Source organism: Schistocerca nitens, chromosome 3 (genome assembly GCF_023898315.1).
Source record: "Schistocerca nitens isolate TAMUIC-IGC-003100 chromosome 3, iqSchNite1.1, whole genome shotgun sequence".
Taxonomy (NCBI): Eukaryota; Metazoa; Arthropoda; class Insecta; order Orthoptera; family Acrididae; genus Schistocerca; species Schistocerca nitens.
Genome location: NC_064616.1, coordinates 831,780,305 through 831,802,230, shown reverse-complemented (window position 1 = coordinate 831,802,230; position 21,926 = coordinate 831,780,305). Strand labels below are relative to the sequence as shown.

The following is a 21,926-nucleotide window of genomic DNA, read 5'->3' as shown; positions in this document are numbered from 1 at the left end:
ATTTTGAAGAGTGAAGTTGATTATGTGTGAGTGCCTGGACTCTGATAATTGTCTGAAAATAAAAAAATTTTCACCTGAAGGAAGACTTGAACCAAGGACCTCGCGTTCCGCAGCTGCTCACACTAACCACGGGACCACAGCGCTCCTGTGCTCACATTGTCCTTGATGTTGCCTATGTTTCCCATAGACTGCTCAGTTTGTATATTTTGCTTATTTTTTCATAGTTCCCCATAACTTCTTCCTGTTTTCTCGATTGATCTGTGTTCAGCTTTTCAAGGCCTATCCACTGTGCCAACTTATAACTGAATCTGAGGGGGGTGCGATGGGGAGGTTCCCTTGTAAGAAATATATATGTAATACATCACTGGATAATTTAAAGATATGGTAGACAAAATGAAAGTGTGAATGTATCCATATATCATGAAATAAAATTATGTAGGACACCATCAGGAAGTATACTAAAGACAAATATCTATGTTTTATAATATGAGAAATATATGGAATACAGGTAGGCAACCAGAAACTGATACAACTAATGCCATCAATTGGTGGTGTAGTGGTGTAAAAACAAACACCTATGTTGTACATCAGATCCTTGGAAAGAATCAGACACCAGAATAACTTAATGCCAACAGTGAAGTGTACCAAACATTAAGGTAACACATTAAAGAATTGAATTCAGAACAGAACGTAGGTCGAAGAATATTAATCCATATATAATGTAATAAATGTATCCGTGTGATACCGTACCAGGAAAACATGAATGTAAAACACATAAAAAGATATCATTAACAGTTAAATACAAAATATTTTCTGTAAAAAGAATATTCTTGTAGGTAGTGAGAAACAAATAAAATATTACCATGTGGAATTGCATGTCAATATGCAGTCAGTAGAAATGTTAGAAACATCTAAAGCATCCAGAACCAACTTTTGTATAATGAACATTCAGAGGTATTACTCTTATGCTCAATATACATGATCTCATAGTATTATATCAGTGTCAAGCCAAACTAAAAGATAACTACACTTATGTGCTCCAAATACAGAAGCAAACTCAAATATATCTATAAATGAACATAAAAGTTAAACCACACTATACCATAGTCTATGAAGATAACTGAAAACACAAGCATCTACAATTCATGCAAGAAAGGAAGAGCTTGGCTGCACACATCATCAAAAGTGATCTTGGTATGAAATCAACCTGTGGTGAAACACCACATAACAAGCAGACAAGAAAAACAAAATCAAAAAGTACATTCTTACCCAACTGCAACAATCCAAGCAGACAGGAACCCAACACAAGTAGTTGAGAGAAAAAACCAAGATAAGAAATATTAACAAAACGTAAGTAGCTATGAATATTGGTTATTTAATATTGACACGTGTTAAGAGTGCCACAAGATTGGATTCCTCCCTGTTTATGTTGCTCAAGATGAGTTCTTCAGTACTTTTCTGTGCTTTATCATTCATATTCTGTCTAGGATTTTATGGCTCACGTCCCTTTTCTCAACTTCTTAGCAAGACTGACCAGTATTTTTGATGTTTATGCATTCTTCATAATATTGTATTTGATTTCAGTCTTTCTCCTGCTTTCTCATTAAAGTTGAAAAATGTACAACTATAGATTACATTCTGTGTTCTTTTTCTTTTTACGAACTTTTTATCAAACTCCCATTTTAAACTCCCATTTTAAATGCACTAGTGATTTCATTTAACATGTCAGAGCACATTGTCCAGCCTTGATATGGTTATATTTATGGACTGCACACTTCCACCTATTGCACTCTTCTATTGGTTACTCGTTACTTCATGGTTCTTACTTTTTATTATAGTTTTAGTTTCTGTTGCTTAACCATACTTGAGTACCCACATAATAAATATAGAATGTAGCACTTGTTATTTTAAGACCTTTCGCTAGATAATGTCATTGTTAATCCATATATTACTGTCATTGGTCTTTCATTTCTTGTTTGACCTATTATAATGGAACTGCTTATATTGGCTCCATAGTTGTCACTAGATGTTATGCATTATTTCTATCCTTTTATTGTACAACAACCACAGGTATAAATGACACATACACAGGTGTTATATTCTTCTTCAGTTTAACAGAGGCTTGTTGAATCTTTCCTTATTTTGGCTATATGTGGGATTCCATAGGGCATGCTGGATCATAGCACCTTTTTGCTGAGACTTCACTGTGATGTTTCACATTCAGTGTGTGGGGCGCTGAAATGAATTTCATGTTTTTTGTTTCACTAAATATGTTGGGACAACTTATATTTTGTTAATATTTCTTATTCTGATTTTTTTATCTCAACTACTTGTCTTGGATTTCTATCTGCTTGGGTTGTTGCAGTTGTGCAAGCATTTACTTTTTGATTCTGTGGTTCTTTTCTGCTCGTTGTATGGTGTTTCACCACAGGTTTATTTCATACCAGGGTCACTTTTGATGACGTGTGCAGCTGGGCTCTTCCGTTCTTACTATTGATTTGCACAAATCGTATATGCTTGTGGTTTCAGCTATTTTCATAGATTAGACTTTTTATGTTCATTTATAGATACATCGAGGTTTTAATCTTGTATTTGTGTTTGCTTGTGTATTTAGAGCATATAAGTGTAGTTATCTTTTAATCTGCCTTGAAGCTGATATAATACTATGTGATCATGCATATTGAGTATAATGTTCATTATACAAAAGTTGGTTCTGATTGCTTTAGATGTTGCTAACATTTCTGCTGACTACATATTGGCATGCAATTCCACATGGTAATATTTTATTTGTTTCTCACTACCTACATAAATATTCTTTTTACACATAATATTTTGTATTTAATTGTCAATGATTTTTTATGTGTTTTACCTTCATATTTTCCTGGTATGGTATGACACAGATGTATGTTTGTAGTATCTTCATGATTTTTACATTTATTGTATGTTGTATGGATTAATACTCTTTGACCTTCGCCCTGTTCTGAATTCAGTTCTTCAACGTGATGCCTTAATGTTTGGTATACTTCATTGTTGGCATTAGGTTGTACTAGTGTCTGATTTTTTATCAGCTTACAGGGGTCTGATGTACGACATAGATGTTTGTTTTTACGCCACTACACCATCACTTGATGGCATTAGTTATATCAGTTTCTGGTTCATTAATTATATTCCATATATTCCTCATATTATACAATGTAGATATTTGCCTTTAGTATATTTCCTGATGTTGTCCTACCATAATTTTATTACGTGATATATGTATACATTCACACTTTCATTTTGTCCACCATGTCTGGGAATTATCCATTGATGTATTACATATATATTTCTAAGTATATTATGACATAGTTTTTTTCTATATGTAATTCTTTGACACATGGTTTGGATGTATATGATGTATTGTTTGCCTTCATTACTGTCTTCATGTTTCCTACCATATTGTTTTGTACTTACTGATTGATATGTAGATTATTTATATATTTATGGGTATGTTACGACATAGGTGTTGGTTTATATCTGACCCTTTGACACATTTTAGGTTACATATGCTGTTACTGTTTGTCGTCATTATAGTCTTGATGTTTCCTGTCTCAGCATTTTGTATTTACTACACAACGTATAGATCTGTATTTACATGTTTGTTTTGACCATGTTTCCTATATTGGTTTCTTTGATTGCATAAAATTAAATGCAAAAGAGATCGCTGTATGTGTTTTAATTTTCATTCCTTTAATTAAGTGTGATGTTTTGTCAGTTTCTGTCGTATTCTAATTCTTAATGTGACACAGGGCTTAAACATTTTGCGTGTAGGACTCTATCGTTTCCTTATGATATTGGGCCCTGTTCTTCAATTGATCTTCTGCAAAGTGGACTTGCTGCTGATCATTGCTGAACATTTTCTTCAGTTTTTCCTGGAATTTATCCCAGCTGTGCTGTCTAGCTTCACTGCATTGTTTTCAAATCGCTGCTGGGCTGTACCATCCAAGTAAAGGTACATGTTTGCCAAACACACATTGTATTTAGTGAATTGGTCAAATCCTTTCAGCTATTTTGTCGGGTCCTGACCAGCATCTGTGGGAAACACTGATGGATGCCTGATTTGCAGCTGATGTACTGCTGTTTTGGAATGCATTGGTCTCCTGAATATATAGACTTTGGGAATGATGTACTGCTTGCATTCTAGTTCCTGTCTGTGTAGGTGACAGCTTTTATGTTGCCTAAATGGAATAATGATGGTGTAGATATTTTGAAGTGCTAATTGTCTTGACCCAACAATATCACATTGTAACAAGAGTCTAGTCCAAATTCAACAGCAGGCTCATCAGTATACTACAACATTTACCACTGAAAGCACATTTATTATGAACTCTGACGTACAGCCAGAACAGAATAGAACTGAATTCCTGGATGGTCGGTGCTGCTGTTTATACAAACATCATTCCAGAATATGCAAACATAAGAAATTTTGAGAATCCATCCAGAAATGATAACTACTAAATAACAAATTATTACTAGTGGTCAGGTTTGAACTGGCGATGAATGCAATGCCAGCCATAATGTTAACCAGTATGCTACACTGCATGCTGCACAGATCATGGCAATATAATTTACCACCAGTTACCACGATTACTGCTGTGTTGGAAATTCATGTCTATGAAAATACATTAAATATAATTTAAAATAGAAAAATAATTTGCATATTGAAACTTCCTGGCAGATTAAAACTGTGTGCCGGACTGAGATTTGAAGTCGGTACCTTTGCCTTTCGCGGGCAAGTGCTCTACCAGCTGAGCTACCCAAGCACGACTCACACCCCGTCCTCACAGCTTTACTTCTGCCAGTACCTCGTCTCCTACCTTCCAAACTTTACAGAAGCTCTCCTGTGAATCTTGCAGAACTAGAGCACTTGCCCGCGAAAGGCAAAGGTCCCGAGTTCGAGTCTCGGACCGGCACACAGTTTTAATCTGCCAGGAAGTTTCATATCAGTGCACACTCCGCTGTAGAGTTAAAATCTCATTCTGGAAACATTCCCAGGCTGTGGCTAAGCCATGTCTCCACAATATCCTTTCTTTCAGGAGTACTAGTTCAGTACCTCATAGATTCACATATGAAAAAGAAAGAAAAAAAATTAATTAATAGGTATACACATATCTCATCATACTAATCTCATTTTTTCTCAGATGATAGTTGTTCATTTTAGATAAAAACTTACTAGACATTTTAGCAGCAACACATTCTTAAATTAAATGGATGGGACTCATATCTATATATAATGCTGTCCAAAAGCATTTAATTTTTTTCATTCCATAAATTTAGTAGCAGTTCTTGTCTGATCAGTCCACTTTCTTTTCTTGCCATCTCCCATGTGATTTTAAATCAATAAATCTCAAATATGTTACTAGACACACATAGAATATATTAATATTCAAATTGCAGGGTTAATTATCTTTATGGTATTCTATTATTTTGAAAGAAAATACATATTAGTATTGTCAATGAAAAAAACTTAGTCACATATCTGTACATATGCAATAAACAACACCCTGAAAGAAATGCACACAGTAGTATATAAGTCATGTTTTAATAAATATTTACTACTTCCCATCACATTCATTTTATTTTCTTGGTTTATCTATGTTTTTTCATTCTGACATTTTATTTTTTCAATCCAACATTACTTAGCACATTTATCCAGTTCTTTTTAATGGAGTCCCCAGTTTGTACATTAAACCACTATTGAGATTAAGTATGCAGAAAGCATATTCAACTTTGTCTTTTGACATATACTATCCTGACTATTTTGCTGGTGTCTTTTTACTTCAACTTCTCCATACAATAGCATACTCACAGATTTTATTTTATTGATTGGCGACTCCATAGTGTCCTGTGCACTACGACCAGATAATGGGTATACTTGAAAGGAGAGACAGCATTGGTCGTATATTTTTGTTTATTATCACAAAATCGATTTTCGGTCACTTAGTGACCATCTTCAGTGCTGTAATATATAACTTAAATTAGTAAGCACTGGTGTCAATAAGCTTACGACGATCACATAGACTCACATAGACTCCTATGTGATCGCCGTAAGCTTATTGACACCAGTGCTTACTAATTTAAGTTATATATTACAGCACTGAAGATGGTCACTAAGTGACCGAAAATCGATTTTGCGATAATAAACAAAAATATACGACCAATGCTGTCTCTCCTTTCAAGATTTTATTTTGTTTATTCAGTTTTACCATTTCCTTAATTTATTAACCCTTACTTCATATATTACTTTTAATGAGTTGGCATTCATATGTTTCTTTACTTTTACATTTATATGACACAAGATTCTTATTCCTCATGAATATCAATGACTATCCACTGGCAAGGTCCGTAACATCCTAACATAGAAAATTACATATTATACTTTCATAGAGTTCATTTACATAATTAACTCTCATTTATTACATCTCATATTAACAAATAACTTTGTCAACATGGGTATCAAAATCCATAATGCCTTTTCAATTGTTATGCAGTTAATTATTATACATTACAACTTCAGCAAACTATACTGTTGTAAATGTTGATTTTTTTTTCTGAGACAGTGCATCCAAAACTACCTACTTTCAAGACAGCTCTTTTTGGATACTGACCATATAGCATTAAAATACTCCAAGATATTATTCACAGCTTCCATTTACTTTACTCATCACAAAAAAATAAAATATGCGATAACAGAAAACAGCTACTCATCAAATTGAAAGCATTATCCAAATTAAACTGTTTCTTTTAGTACACAAATACCACTATACTCACAGGTACCTTTGTTACCAATTTCTGCACCATGCTACACCTACATCTAAGTACATACTCCACAAGCCACCATAAGGTGCATAAAAGAGTGTACCCTATACCATTACTGGTTGTTCCCTTTCCTGTTCCACTCACAGCTAGAGTGAGAGAAAAGTGATTTTCTATGTGCCTCGTTATGAGGCTTATTTTCTCATACCTTATCTTTGTGGTTCTTACATGAAATGTATGTTGATGGCAGTAGGATTGTTCTGCAGTCAGCTGCAAATGCCATTTCTCTAAATTTTCTCAATATTTATCTAAACTTATGGTGGAGGGGGCAGAAAAGAAAGAAAAGGGAAGGAACTCATGATGGCAGCTGTGGATTCCACATGGGGTCTGTTCTTTCGGACATGTCTAAAAGAACAGACAGCACGCATTCATACGTTTCTCACTTGTGTTCCTCGAGAAGAACATTGGCTCCCTCCAGGGATTCTCGTTTGAGTTCCCAAAGCATCTCCATAACACTTGCAGGTTGTGTGAACCTATGGTTAACAAATCTAGTAGCCTGCCTCTGAACTGCTTTGATGTCTTACTTTAATCTGATTTGGTGCAGATCCAAAACACTCTAGAGCAGTACTCAAGACTTGGCTTGGTGTATAGTCTGTCTCATTTTCATTTGACTTGTCTTTATTCATATTGATGGATACTATATTACATATTATATCTTCAAGGATATTAAACAGAATCTAGTCATGTCATATTTTGCTACATATTATATGTTGATGGATACTAAGTTACATATTACATGTTCAAGGATATTAAGTGGCTATCTGGGGCTACTTTCAATATTCATTAACAATGTAATAATGGTTATTTAATAAATGTCTATAAACTTTTGACTGAAGGTGCTGGGATCATTTACCTCTGTTATTTCCCGTGGCAGGCTGTTGTATAGGCCAATGGCCTTGCTGCAGTGGTTACACCGGTTCCCGTGAGATCACCGAAGTTAAGCACTCTCGGGCTGGGCTAGCACTTGGATGGGTGACCATTCAGTCTCCCGAGTGCTGTTGGCAAGCGGGGTGCACTCAACCGTTTTGAGGCAAACTAAGGACCTACTTGATTGAGAAATAGTGGCTCTGGTCTCGGAAACTGACATACGGCTGGGAGAGCGGTGTGCCCCTCCATATCCACATCCAGTGATGCCAATGGGCTGAGGATGACATGGTGGCTGGTCGGTGCCATTGGGCTTTCATGGTGTATTCAGGCTCCATGATATAAAACACTGTTTTGTGTTTTAGACTTTCTCTTGTGTTTAGATGTAAGTGGTGACTCAGTCTGGTTCCATGTTCATGTATTGAACTGTTGATGGTACACAGATAAAGATTTTTACTAGTGTAAATTATACTCTGAAAGGTATAATCGCTCCCCCCCCCCCCCCCCCCCCCTCCTTGACCTTGCTGTGGTAGAGTGGCCTGCCCACCTCAGTGATGCAGGTATCCAAACTCTAGGTGCAACCACAACAAAGGGCATTTGTTGAGAAGAGAGAAAAATGTATGGTTCCTGAAGAGGATAAGCAGCCATTTCAGTAGTTCCAGGGAAAATAATCTGATTCATTGACTGATCTTTTGAAACACAACTAGTTCCTTACAGACACGAAGTATTGAGTGTTATTGACAAGGGATTTCAAATTGATTCCGTATTTCTATCCAGAAGGCATTTGACGCTCTACCACACAAATGGCGTGTAGTGAAATTGCATCTTTATAGAATATCATCTCAGTTATGTGACTGGATTCCTGATTTCCCCTCAGAGAGGTCACAGTTCTTGGTAATTGACAGAAAGTCATCAAGTAAAATGAAAGTGATGTCCGGCATTCCCCAGGGTAGTCTTATTGGTCATCTGCTGTTCCTTATGTATATAAACAATTTCGGAGACAATCTAAGCAGCCATCATAGGTTGTTTGCTGATGATGCTGTCATTTATCATCTACTAAGGTCATCAGAAGATCGAAAGAAATTGCAAAATGATTTAGAAGAGATATTTGTATGGTGCAAAATGGCTCTGAGCACTATGGGACTTAACTTCTGAGGTCATCAGTCCCATAGAACTTAGAACTACTTAAACCTAACTAACCTAAGGACATCACACACATCCATGCCCGAGGCAGGATTTGAACCTGCGACCGTACCGGTCGCGCGGTTCCAGACTGTAGCGCCTAGAACCACTCGGCCACCCCGGCCGGCTGTATGGTGCAAAAATTGGCAGTTGACACTAATTAGTGAAAAGTGTGCTAAAAGAAATCTATTAAACTTCAGTTACACGATAAATCAGTCAAATCGATAAAGGCCATAAATTCAATTCAATATCTAGAAATTACAATTATGAACAACTTAAACAACTTAAATTGGAAAAACACATAGAAAATGTTGTGAGGGGGAAGGCAAACCAAAGACTGCATTCTATTGGCAGAACACTTGGAAAATGTAACAGATCTACTAAAGAGACTGCCTACACCATGCTTGACCATCATCTTCGTAGTAGTACTGCTGCATGGTCTGGGATCCTTATCAGATAGGATTAACAGAGTACATCAAGAAAGTTCAAAGAAGAGCAGCATGCTTTGTGTTATCGCAAAATAGGGAGAGAGTGTCACTGACATGACAGGATTAGGGGTGGACATAATTAAACCAAAGGAATTTTTCATTGAGGCGGAATCTTCTCACAAAATTTCAGTCACAAAGTTTCTCCTCTGAATGCAAAAGTATTTTGTTGATGTAGGCCTACATAGGGAGAAATGATCATTATAATAAAGTAAGGGAAATCAGAGCTCACATTAATAGTTATAGGTGTTCGTTTTTTCCAGGCGATGTTTGAGAATGGAATAATAGAGAATTATTGTGAAGGTGGTTTGATGAATCCTCTACCAGGCTCTTAAATGTGATTTCGAGAGTATCCATGTAAATGTAGATGTGACCTTCGAACACAACCAACATTGCCTTGCTGTTCTTTTACTGTGAACAGCTGAAACTGCTTAGCCTTTATTTATCCCAAGGGCCTCCAGCTCCACTGTATGATTAAATGATGATGGCATCCTCTTGGGTAAAATATTCAGGAATTAAAATAATCCTCTTTTAGGATTTCCAGGCAGAGACTACTCAGGAGGATGTTGTCATCAGGAAAAACAAAAGTGGTAATCTACGGGTTGGAGCATGGAATGTTAGAGCCCTTAATAAGGGTTAAAATGGTTATAAAGAGAAATGGATGGCTTTAAGTTAGATATGCTGGAAATTAGTGAAGTTTGGTGGCAGGAGGAAGAGAATTTCTTGTCACGTGAGTACAGGATTATAGATAAAAAATCAAATAGGGGAGATACAGGAGTAGGTCTAATAATGAGTAAGACAATGGGAATGTGAGTAAGCTATTACAAACACCATAGTGAACACATAATTGCATCCAAGATAGACACAAAGTTAACACCCACCACAGTAGGACAAGTTTATATGTCAACCAGATCGACATCGATACCTCTCCTCAGTGCAGCACTCCGTGAAGAATGGGCTGCCATTCCCCAAGAAACCTTGCAGCACCTGATTGAACATATGCCTGTGAGAGTGGAAGCTGTCATCAAGGCTAAGGGCGGGCCAACACCATTTTGAATTCCAGCGTTAGTGATGGAGGGCACCATGAACTTGTAAATCATTTTCAGCCAGGTGTGTGGATGCTTTTGATCACATGGTGTACATGCACCATGTGTGTGTCTGACTTGCAGTCATTCCTTGCCAGGTGACGTGGCTATCATCTGGACGGGTTTATATTGATAGTAGGCCGGTGCTCATAATGATCTGGCTGATCAATGTAGGTTACCAAAGAATTTATACTATCATGTGATGCAAGTAGTAGTGAAACATTGAATCACACTGTGGACTCAGTGTGGATGAGACAGGTCACAACAACATCAGTGTCTGTCCACATGAGAAGAGCAGGCAGGAAAGAGTTTCTCTGCAAGAGCAATGGCAGCTGAATGGCTACACGACCACAGCCTCATATGGTAGACCCCCAGATGGCCTGCCAGTTGAAGGGTGCTAAATTCACAGTATCAGACTTGACACAAGCAGCAGCACCACAGCTAGCATCGGGAGGTCCGTTGGTGGTGACTTGTTGGTTCATGTAAACTCACAGATCATTGCAGGTCCCCCCCCCCCCCCCCCACCTGCCCTTTGGACTGGGAGTCATGTAGCTTTTTTCTGATGCACCACTGGCAGTTTACTGTAACCCTCGCACCCTCACATTGGCGATTTAACACAGAAATTGTATCGTTATTCAATACTCAAGGATCTTTGAGACTTTTCCCCGAGTGAGTTACACTCTTACGTTCGACATATGGAACACATCTTAAGAGTCATGTAGCTTTTTCCTGATGCACCAATGCCAGTTTACTGTAACCTTCGCACCCTCACACTGACGATTTAACACAGATATTGCCTTGCTATTGAATTCTCAAGGATTCATGCCGTCTCTTACCCTAGCGAGTTACACACCTACATTTACATAATTTTATGTGTTCATTGTTTTATAGGTGTTTAGTTTTCAAATATTGACATTGTGTTATCGTTATTTGACAAACAGGGCCTGAGGATGGCAGTAATGTGCCACCTATACTAGTCATATAAGACAATAAAGACATGCTCGAGATACAGCTGTGGTGTTACTTTTTGGGAGAAAGAAATGAAATAGGAGCCATCTGGTAGAGTTTTGCACAGAACATAACTTAATAACAGCTAACACATCTACATATACATCTACATCTATACTCTGCAAACCACCGTGAGGTGTATGGCAGAGGGTGCATCCCATTGTGCCAGTTATTGGGGTTTCTTCCTGTTCCATTCATGTATGGAGTGTGGGAAGAATGACTGTTTGAGTGCCTCTGTGCATGCAGTAATTATTCTAATCGTATTCTCACAATTCCTGTGTGAGCAGTATGTAGGGATTGTAGTGTATCTTTTGAATAATCATTTAATGCCGGTTCTTGAAACTTTACTAATAGTCTTTCTTCGGATAGTTTACATCTGTCTTAAAGAGTCTGCCATTTCAGTTCTGTTTTCCCCTTTTATCTGAATGCATTGTAAAGTATTTCTTTCCAAACCATCTGTGGCGAGGAAAAAGAGGCACTTGAAGTGGACTGGCAGATTTTTCTGTAGAACTTGTTGGACTCTGTTTACATAAGTAGATTCAAGAAGGTCATGCATGTGTGCTATGCCAGCCACAATTTCTTTTTGATTCCCATTTGTATACTATGTGTCTTTTGAAGACTCTGGTTGCTATTTCAAATTCATTTTTGTGCACATTGTTTGCATACATTGTTTTTGCAGTTCACATTTGATTTTACAGTTCCTCAGAATTTTCTCCAAATCTGCTCCACATTTCGCACATTCATAGAATCAGATATTGCTAGTGACAAAAATTTTATGCAATTTCTCTGCTGTGACTATCAACAAATAAAACTGCGCTAAATTTTTTCTGCCATTTTATTTACATAGTCGCACTGTTCGTTTGAACTTGTTTCATGGCAATCTGGCTCTATTAGTCTACTGTGATGTAACTGGTATATTTTTCAGTTTTCTGGTAGCATTTCATTTGGTGATTTAGGATAATCACTTTTAAACAAGGTGCAGTGTTCAACAGTTTTACCTGTATGTTCACTTTCGAAAGGGAGATCCCGGTATTGATTTCTGCAAGGAGTCTTAATTTCGTCTAAACCTAGTTTAGATTTTGCATATCTCTCTGGTACATTGTACATCTAATTATGCCTAATTTTTTCATATGGTGGTTTGAATAAACATTTCATCATGTATTCTGACAGCATGTAGAGTTCTTTTGTCACTTTCAGGTCTTTTTGTGCTTCTATCACTATTAAGTCACAATTTACGCAGAACATTTCAGTCATAGCTACATGCCCATTACACTACATTCCTCATCCACATGATATGTTTTGATGAACTATTATCGCAGAATAATGCAGATGATACCATTATGCATTATTAAGCATGTTTTAACACCACTTGACACGATTTTGGCACATGACATGTCCTTTGCTAAATACTTTTTCTGAATGATTTACTATAACATTTAATATTCTACCATCTTATATAATTTTAAATCTGCATCACATTCAAGACAGTCTCTGTGAATATTCTTTATCTTACAACGGAAAATCCAGGATGGAATGTAACAATATTATGAAAAGGAATGTTGCTACTCACCATATAGCAGAGATGCTGAGTCGCAGATAGACTCAACAAAAAGACTGTCACAAATTAAGATTTCAGCCAGTAAGGCCTTCATCAACAATAGACAACACACGCACACACACACACACACACACACGCACACACACACGCACACACACACAAAAGCACTCATGCAAACGCAACTCACACACATAACTGCAGTCTCAGACAACTGAAACAACACTGGTGGTTTCAGTTGCCTGAAACTGCAGTCGTGTGTGTGAGTTGCATTTGCATCACTGATTGTGTGTGTGTGTGTGTGTGTGTGTGTGTGTGTGTGTGTGTGTGTGTGTGTCATTTGTTGTTGATGAAGGCCTTACTGACTGAAAGCTTTATTTGGATAGCTTTTTATTGTGCGTATCTGTGACTTAGCACCTCTGCCATATGGTTAGTAGCAACTTTCCTTTTCATAATATTTTTTATCTTCATATACATATTGTAATCTGTATTTGTTTTTTATCAAAGTGTCATACTTTCTTTTAAAAAGTTTTTGAATAAGCATTACATAACAGGATTGTGGAGTTCTTGCACACCTAAAACAGTTCATCTTTCAGAAAGGTGTCTCTATGAATGAAGCCATTTTCTCATTCACTGGGGTCACTGAACAATCAGAAGTTGCCATGTGTTTCTTCAAGTTTTCCCAGCATAGAGAATATTCCATTATCTGTCAAGTGTGCATCCATGTTTGTGAAATGCCCTAATTTATGAAATTCGTTGTCAGTGAACTTAATGTGTGTCAGCAACTCTCCATGATATTTTACTCTGCTTTAAGCAGAGAAAGGAAATGTGGTGGTTGGATAGTAATCTATGCTGCAAGAGGTAGTAACTACATGTAATGCAATAGTTGTAAACAATTTTTGCATTATCGTCATTATAGAACTTGAAGCAAGTAACTGAAAGTGAGGGAAAAGTACTTAATCATTATAGGTCTATATAGACCTTCCTGAGTGGCCTCCTTGAAATTCTTCAAAATTATTAATTACCTGCTTGTCTTGCAATGAAAATGACTGGGTTACCATTGCACTAACTCCAAATATAAACATAGATAGGCCGTCTATTGGCTGCAGCTAAAAAAAAAAAATTGATGTGAATGCTAAAGCAATTTAGTTTAATGTTTGTGATGAATGAGCTCACTAGAGAGGTCAAAGCAGAAAAACATGCATTGACAACATTGTAACTAATATGACTCATTTCATGTACAATGTATCAGTTCTGAAGCTGGACATTTTTGACTACCATAGGTTTAGGTTCAGCTGGAAGCTTAAAATCAGTGTCAGTAACAAAAGTTTAAAAAATGACAGAAAGAACCATCCATTATGTAAATACTGAAAAATCTCAGACTTGCACTGATATGAAAAGCACTGTATTACTCTCGGTGAATTTGCATCTTATTTTTACTATTGGTTTAGTTACACACAGAAGTCATCTACCCAGTTAAGAACTGCCTTAAAATACTAAAGGTGACTGAATACATCATGAAAAGAAAACAAGAAGAGAAAAATGTTGATTGTTCCAATGTGCAATTCTAGAAGACTTCAATAATCACAGACTGAAAGCAGAACTTAAAAAACTATCACAATTATTACAGAGCCCACTATTAGAAAAAAAAGGTGAGTATGTATCAATAATGTTAAGAAACATAAGTAACACTGGCACAGCTGATAAATTGTCTAATTATCTTACTTTTACCCAGTAAAGGAGTATCATCAACTATCAGTATAAAACTACAAATGTTTTAATGAGTATTTTTCATCTGTTCAAAAATATGTGGCATGTTCTGTGAACTTAACAAATGTCACTAAATTATTCAAGGTTTTTTATGTTTGTGTGATATTGAGAGCGTTTACAATTTTAATTCTTATTCAAAATATCTGTTGACCATCTGCAATGATTGTTTGTGCCAGGACCAGATAGACCATTTAAAGGAGTATGGAATTGTTGGCAGTACAATAAATTCAAGAATGTCAAAGTCAGAAGTAAAAAATATCATACAGGATCTGAATTCAGACAATCCTAAAATATCTCTTCTCTATTTAACACCAGAAGGAGCTAATAGTCAACGTATCAAGGTAACTACTAATCAATTATATATTAATTTTTTATATGTATTGCAAAAAAGTGTTTAAGGATTTTTGAGAAAATTATTTTACATGGCATATGAGGGCTAGTCATAAAGTTTTAATTACTACCTAAAGAAAATATTTACGTTATTAAGTTTTGTGTGTTTGCAAGAAAATGCCTGTACTCATAGTACACGTTGAAATCTCCATGCCGCAGCTCCATAACATGCTGCTAGAGGAGCCAAAACAAAATGGCCGAGTACATAGATAAATTGGAGCACTATGCAGTGATCTGTTTTCTACATTTGAAAGGCAACAACACTACAACACTCCATGCTGAGTTGGTGGAAGTGTATGGCAACAATGCACCCTCATATGATATAGCCGTTAGATGCTGGAGATATTTCTAGTGTGGTCAAACAAATCTGAAGGACGAAGAATGGAGTGACAGTTGGTGGAAGTGTATGACGACAATGCACCCTTATGTGATACAGTCATTAGATGCTGGAGATGCTTCCAGTGTGGTCAAACAAATCTGAAGGACGAAGAATGGAGCGACAGACCATCTCTCCATGAAATCTCTAGAGAAATGGAGTGCCTGGTGCTAGAAGATCAGCATATCGCAATTGAACCAATAGTTTGAATTGAATTGAATTGAATTGAATTTGAATTGAATTTTATTTGATCCTGTAAGATTACATTGTGTACAGTAAATGTACGTGTAATATAGGACATGTCAAAGTATTAAAATTCTTTATCACTTATTTTCCTACACCTTTAGCTTACATTTTTACATCACTGATAATGAGTAACAATATATACAAATTTAATGGCATAAGTATTCTGCAACACTGTAAAACTCTTTTTCAATGAGATAGTCTTTAAGTTTCTTTGCAAAGTCATTGTGAAGTACACTATCTTGCAGGGTTTTGGGCAGACTTCTTAGTAGTCTTATACCAGAGTACTGGGGTCCTTTTTCTAGCATTGCCAGTCGGTGGGGTATGCTCCGTACTTCATTCTTCTTTCTTGTATTGTGGGTGTGTACGCTAGCATTTGTAATCCAGTCCTCACTGCCTTTTGTGATGTACATACTGTTTTGTATATATACAACGATGAAAAAGTTAAGATACCTAAATTCTTGAAACAGTTTCTGCATGTTTCAGAGGTCTTTCTTCTTAAAATGGTCCTAATTGCTTTTTTTTGTAATGCGAACACTCGTTTTGTCTCTTGTTTGTTTGAGTTTCCCCACACAGTCACTCCATACTGTAAGTATAGTTCGAAAAGTCCATGATACACTGTACACAGAAGGTTCTTGTCTGAATACTGTGATAGTTGCATCATTAAGAATATGACAGAGCTCAGTTTCTTACAGACATTATTAATATGTTTTTTCCATTTCAGTTCATTATTCATAAGAATACCTAAGAATCTAGCAGATTCTACTTCTTCCAGCCTTGTTCCATCAACCTCTAAATCCATGTCTACAGCCTTTTCCTTGTTTTTAAACACTGCATACATAGTCTTTTTTAGATTTATAACCAGTTTATTTTCCAACAGCCATTGAGCTGTGACATTTGCAGATATGTATGCTCTTCTCTCAAGCTGTTCCATATTTTGGTCACTATTTAGTATTGTCATGTCATCAGCATACAATATTTTCTTTTCTTCCTCCTCAACACCTATATCATTAACAAATACATTAAATAACAATGGCCCCATTACCGAACCCTGCGGCACTCCATATTTGATGGATTTGGTTTCTGATTGGTACGAGTTTCCTAATGATACATACTGCTTGCGGTTGCACAAGTATGATTTTATCCATTCACCTGGTTGCCCCCGAATGGCATAGTTGCTTAATTTTTGTATCAGCATTTCATGGTCAATGGTGTCAAAAGCCTTTGAAAGATCCAGAAACATTGCAGAGACAACCTTTTTCTCATCTAAGGACTGTAAAATGTATTCTGTTAGACTGACAATTGCTGATTCTGTAGATTTACCCTTTCTGAAACCATGTTGTGAGGTCATGAGAATGTTATGTTTGTCCAAATAGTTAACTAATCTGGTATACATAAGCATTTCTAGGATTTTTGAGAAACCTGATATCAGTGAAACTGGTCTGTAGTTGTTGGGATCATCCTTACACCCTTTCTTGTACACTGGCACTACCTTCGTTATCTTCAGTTTTTCTGGAAAAATTGCATCTCTGAAAGAACAGTTTGCTATGTTCAGCAGTGGTGTTATTATCTCCTCACATACCAGCTTTATTACATGATTTGATATTTCATCATCACCAGCTGATTTCTTGGACTTCAGTTTCTGTATAGGTTTCCGCAATTCATCTTCCGTGACTGGTCTTAAGAACATAGTACTGCATGATCTTTTTGGTACCTTAATACCCTTCTGTTTTTGACTATTTCTTTCCAATTTTAGGTTTTCTACTACACTGATATAGTTATTATTCAGTATGTTTGCTATTTCCATACCATCTGTGACCACTGTGTTGTCTACTTTAATTGACCTAATACCTTCTTCTTTGTTTGACCCATCTTTTTCCTTTCTTTCAGCATTGATTGCATTCCAAGCTGCCTTTGCCTTGTTTTTTGAGTTCACTATAGTGGTGTCAATTGCTCTTGCTTTCGCTTCTCTTATTGTTTTTCTATACTTCTTTTTTAACATTTTATAGTTTTCAGCTTCACCCATCCGTCTCACGTCCTGAAGCTTCCTTCGCTGTTCTAGTATTTCACTCGTAATCCACTGTGCTTGATCTTGATGCCTTTCTTGTCTCTTTACTTTGGGAAATGCTACATTAAAATGGTACTTAATTGTTGAAATAAATGCATCATATTTTTCATTTACACTCTGGGCCTGTAGGGTTTCATTCCAGGTTTCCTTACTTAACATTGTTCTAAAGATGTTGATATTTTGTTCAATGATGATCCTAATTTCTTTGGTTGTTTGTTTTGGTTCTGATACTGTGTCATTACTTCTGCAAAAGCTGATTAGTTGTCCATGATGATCAGATATTTCTGTCTGAACTACATGTGACTCATAGTTACACATATTAGTAATTATGTTGTCAATAATTGTCTCACTTTGTGAAGTCATTCTTGTTGGTGCAGTTATTGTCACTTTAATGTTATGCTGTATTAACAATTCTTCAAAATCCTGTCTTATTTTTGTGTCTTTTCCCATGTCAATGTTGAAGTCTCCACATATAATAAGATTTCTCTTCATATTCATTCTCAGTAAGCTAGCAACTTTTTTTAGAAAGATGCTAATATTGCCACATGGTGACCTGTACACACAAAACACTCTAAAATCCTCTGCCACTATACCAGTAACTTCAAAGTCTTTTTCTCTAGCTATGGGAAATTTAGCAGCTTCACTGTTTACATTCTTTGATAGAGTACCTGTTTTAATATATATACAAACGCCACCACCCTTATATTTAGATCTGCAGAAGTAACTAGCTAGTTCGTAGTCCTTTATTGCCACATTATGTATTTTACTTTCAGTTAGTCCATGTTCACTTATGCGTAATATGTCTGGTCTTACTTCACTCAGGAGTACTTCTGCTTCTAATTTTTTGTTACCAAAGTATTGAATATTTTGATGAAGTACTTTTATGTAATTTTTCTTTTGTTGGTTTACATGTTGTGAGCTGAATTCTGGGCAAATTCTTTAGTATCGTCTTTTTTTGTATGGTGCTTATATTTTTCTTTTCCAGCTGGAGTGTATGATTTTTCATCCCCTTCAGGCCATATTAGTTTCCCTTGCATCTGATGATTTTGCAGACATCTGCAAACATTCTGCTGAATGTTACAGACCCCAGTCTATTTAAATGCAAGCCATCCTTCGCTAGTGAGTTTTCACATAGGAATTTGTTTGGGTCTATAAAAATTGCCCCAAGACGATCACATTGTTCTTTAAGAGCACAGTTTATTTTGGCGATATATTTTTCACTCACCGACCTTCTGTTTATGATTCCGCTAAGTATCAGACGAGATCCTGCATACATATTTCTTGCAGAACGAATCATGTTTCTTGTTTCGCTTGCCATTTCTTCCTCACTGCTGCTCCTTAACGAATTCGTCCCAACATGTATAAACACCCCATCATAGTTATGTTTGGTTTCAGAATCTGGTTCTGTAGTATCTTGTCTTGCATTTACCATATTTTTAAAATGTTTACCGAGTTGATGCGTTCTAATACCAGGTCGTATGTCGATCTTGCAATTGGGGACAGCGATATTCTTCAGCAGCGAATCGCCAATTATTAAAAAGTCATTTTCCTTTTGTTGCGTATCTGGCGCTTTGTTTTTCCTTTTGCTGTATGTCACCACCTTCCATTTATATTTATCTTCCGGTTTTTGGCTTACTGAGTTTACCGAGACATCAACGGGAACACTTGAAATGTTGTTTTTAAAGTACGATCGGTCATTCGTATTTTCGCGATCTTCTTGCTTTTCCGTTTGATGGCTTTTACACACACAGGACTTTTTTTCTTGTATTAATGTATCGTTTTCTTTCTTGATGGTTGAAAGTTCGGTTTTTAATGCCTCAATGTCACTTCGTAGTAACTTTATAATTTCGTTTTTTGTATCAACTGCACTTACAAGATCGGCTGTTTCGTCACGTAAACAACCGTGACATGTCCACGGAAAATCATCGCTGACGAACTTTAGATTTACTTTCGCGCACTTTTCGTGTAACCAGAAGTTGCATTTGATACACAGAATACCCTTCATCACACGCTTTTTACATTTTCTACACGAAGAACTGTTCATTTTTTGCCTTTTTAACAAGAGAGAAGCGTCACTACACTTTCCTATTGGCGCCATCGTGCTGTGCCAAAGTGAGAAACCTGGGCAACATTGTATGAAATAAATTTAACAATAATGTTAAAATAATGTTAAACTGAGTTCATTCTGTCGAAGCAGATTTATTTTCATTCAGGTTGCTAACAAAATGCTCCATTCAAACACAATTAATTGTTAATTTTAATAACAATACCAGTAATAATAATGATAAAGGACAAAACAAGGTTCACTATGTCGAACTTGAATTGTTTTCATTGAGGTTTATAACAAACCGCTCCTCTCTCTCCTCTATAATGCAGTCTAATTTCCACATTTGAGTTTCCACTTTTTCTACGACATGGAGGACGTACTTGTTCCAATCCTCTGCAGTCACTGTTCTTACTGCTTCTTCTAGCAGTACTTTAACTTCCGGAATTTTGTATGTTTTGTTTTTCGCTGCAACATAGCCTTTGATTCTGGCCCACACTAACTTGATGGCATTTAATTCACAGTGGTATGGAGGAATTCTGAGAACAGTTTTCCCTGCATTCTTCACCATTTCATCTATTGCGTATTCGTTGTGCGCTGTTCTGTGATTTTTAACTGCATCTGAAAGTTCTTTCTTCAACATACCATCTTCAAAATCAATGTTTTTAGATTTTAGCCACTCTGATATTTCGTGCTTATTGGAATTCGCATTGAGAACTTTTTCTTTTCTCCGAGAATGGTATGGCGTGTTATCAAGAACAATAACTGCATTTTCTTAAAGCCGAGGAAGAACATCTTGAAACCACTTCTCGAAGGTTTCAGCGCACATCTCCTCATGATAATTTCCACTTTACTTGGATTCAAAAGTTCACAAACATCCTTCAATGAACCCTGCTTTGCTGCCAATGCGTGCGATAATCAGACATTTCCCTTTACCTGATGGGCCCTTGCTTCCAGTGGATAATCCAGACAGAAACACTTGTTTTGGAGGAATTTATAGTGTCATCTACCCAGACGTAACTTAGGGTATGTCCTGCGTTCACCCACGTCTCATCCAAATAGTAAATGAGTCTGCCTTCATCTCTCAACCGTTTAATGGCTCGAAGATAACGCCGCCTCCATAAAATGATGTCATCCCTGTCTATTAGCATGGTATCGCACCAATGCCAGACATATTTGAAATTCATTTCTCTCAATAACTTATAAAATGTAGTTCTCCAAAAATTGCCCAGATCTGCATCTTTGTTCACGACTGTAAGCACTTTGTCAATTGTTGGCAATTCGTTACGAAAAAAAAATTCATGTACTTTCCTTTGTATCACATTTCTATCAAAGTCATCAATACTTTCAGAAAGTTTCTGTCGTACTTTTCCGTTCTTGGGAGACTTCAAAGAGTGTGTGGCCCTGTACTCACTTATCACATGATACACTGAAGAACGTCCAACACCTGTAGCTGTTTTCGAAACAATGTCACTCATCGACTGCTCTGGATGTAACAGTTCCGTTTTATACACATTAAGCACCATGTGCTTCTCAGAAGAATTTAATGATTTCTCCTTTGCTTGCTTCTTTGGTGGACTCAGAACTGACACGTCAACCTCGCTCGCTGAATCCGTGGATGACATAATGAGGACAGCCGTATGTGATGCAAATGAAATAAGTGAATACATAAAATAAGAACCCATGTGATGCTATTGGATGCACACATAAACAGTGAATGTTCAGCGTGACTAAAAACACATATAATTACTCTAATAATCAACAACTAGTCTTTCAAGTGTCTTTACAGGTGAACTTAAGATATCCTGAAATCGCCGCTGTACAACACCCACTAACGAGCTCACACCTGCAACTGAGACGGCCACACTGACTGAGCGCTGGTCCTGCAAACTGCACAATGCATCACTCATAAAGGACAAACGGTAGCACCTATCACATTCAAACAAACTACAAAATTAAATTCAAACCTTTCTGAAACTTTTCTCGGTTACACCTCCACAA

At 36.6% G+C, this 21,926-nt stretch overlaps 1 protein-coding gene and 1 pseudogene across 1 annotated transcript in view; both read left to right on the top strand.

Moving 5' to 3' along the window:
- Window positions 1-21,926, top strand: part of LOC126248856 (ATP-dependent DNA helicase Q5-like) — a 253,160-nt gene that overhangs the window by 84,504 nt on the left and 146,730 nt on the right. Inside the window, exon 3 of the mRNA XM_049950287.1 lies at window positions 14,981-15,145. Within this exon, the coding sequence (XP_049806244.1) occupies window positions 14,981-15,145 (165 nt within the window). The remainder of the gene's footprint in view (window positions 1-14,980; window positions 15,146-21,926) is intronic.
- LOC126250414 (5S ribosomal RNA) lies at window positions 7,742-7,859 on the top strand (annotated as a pseudogene).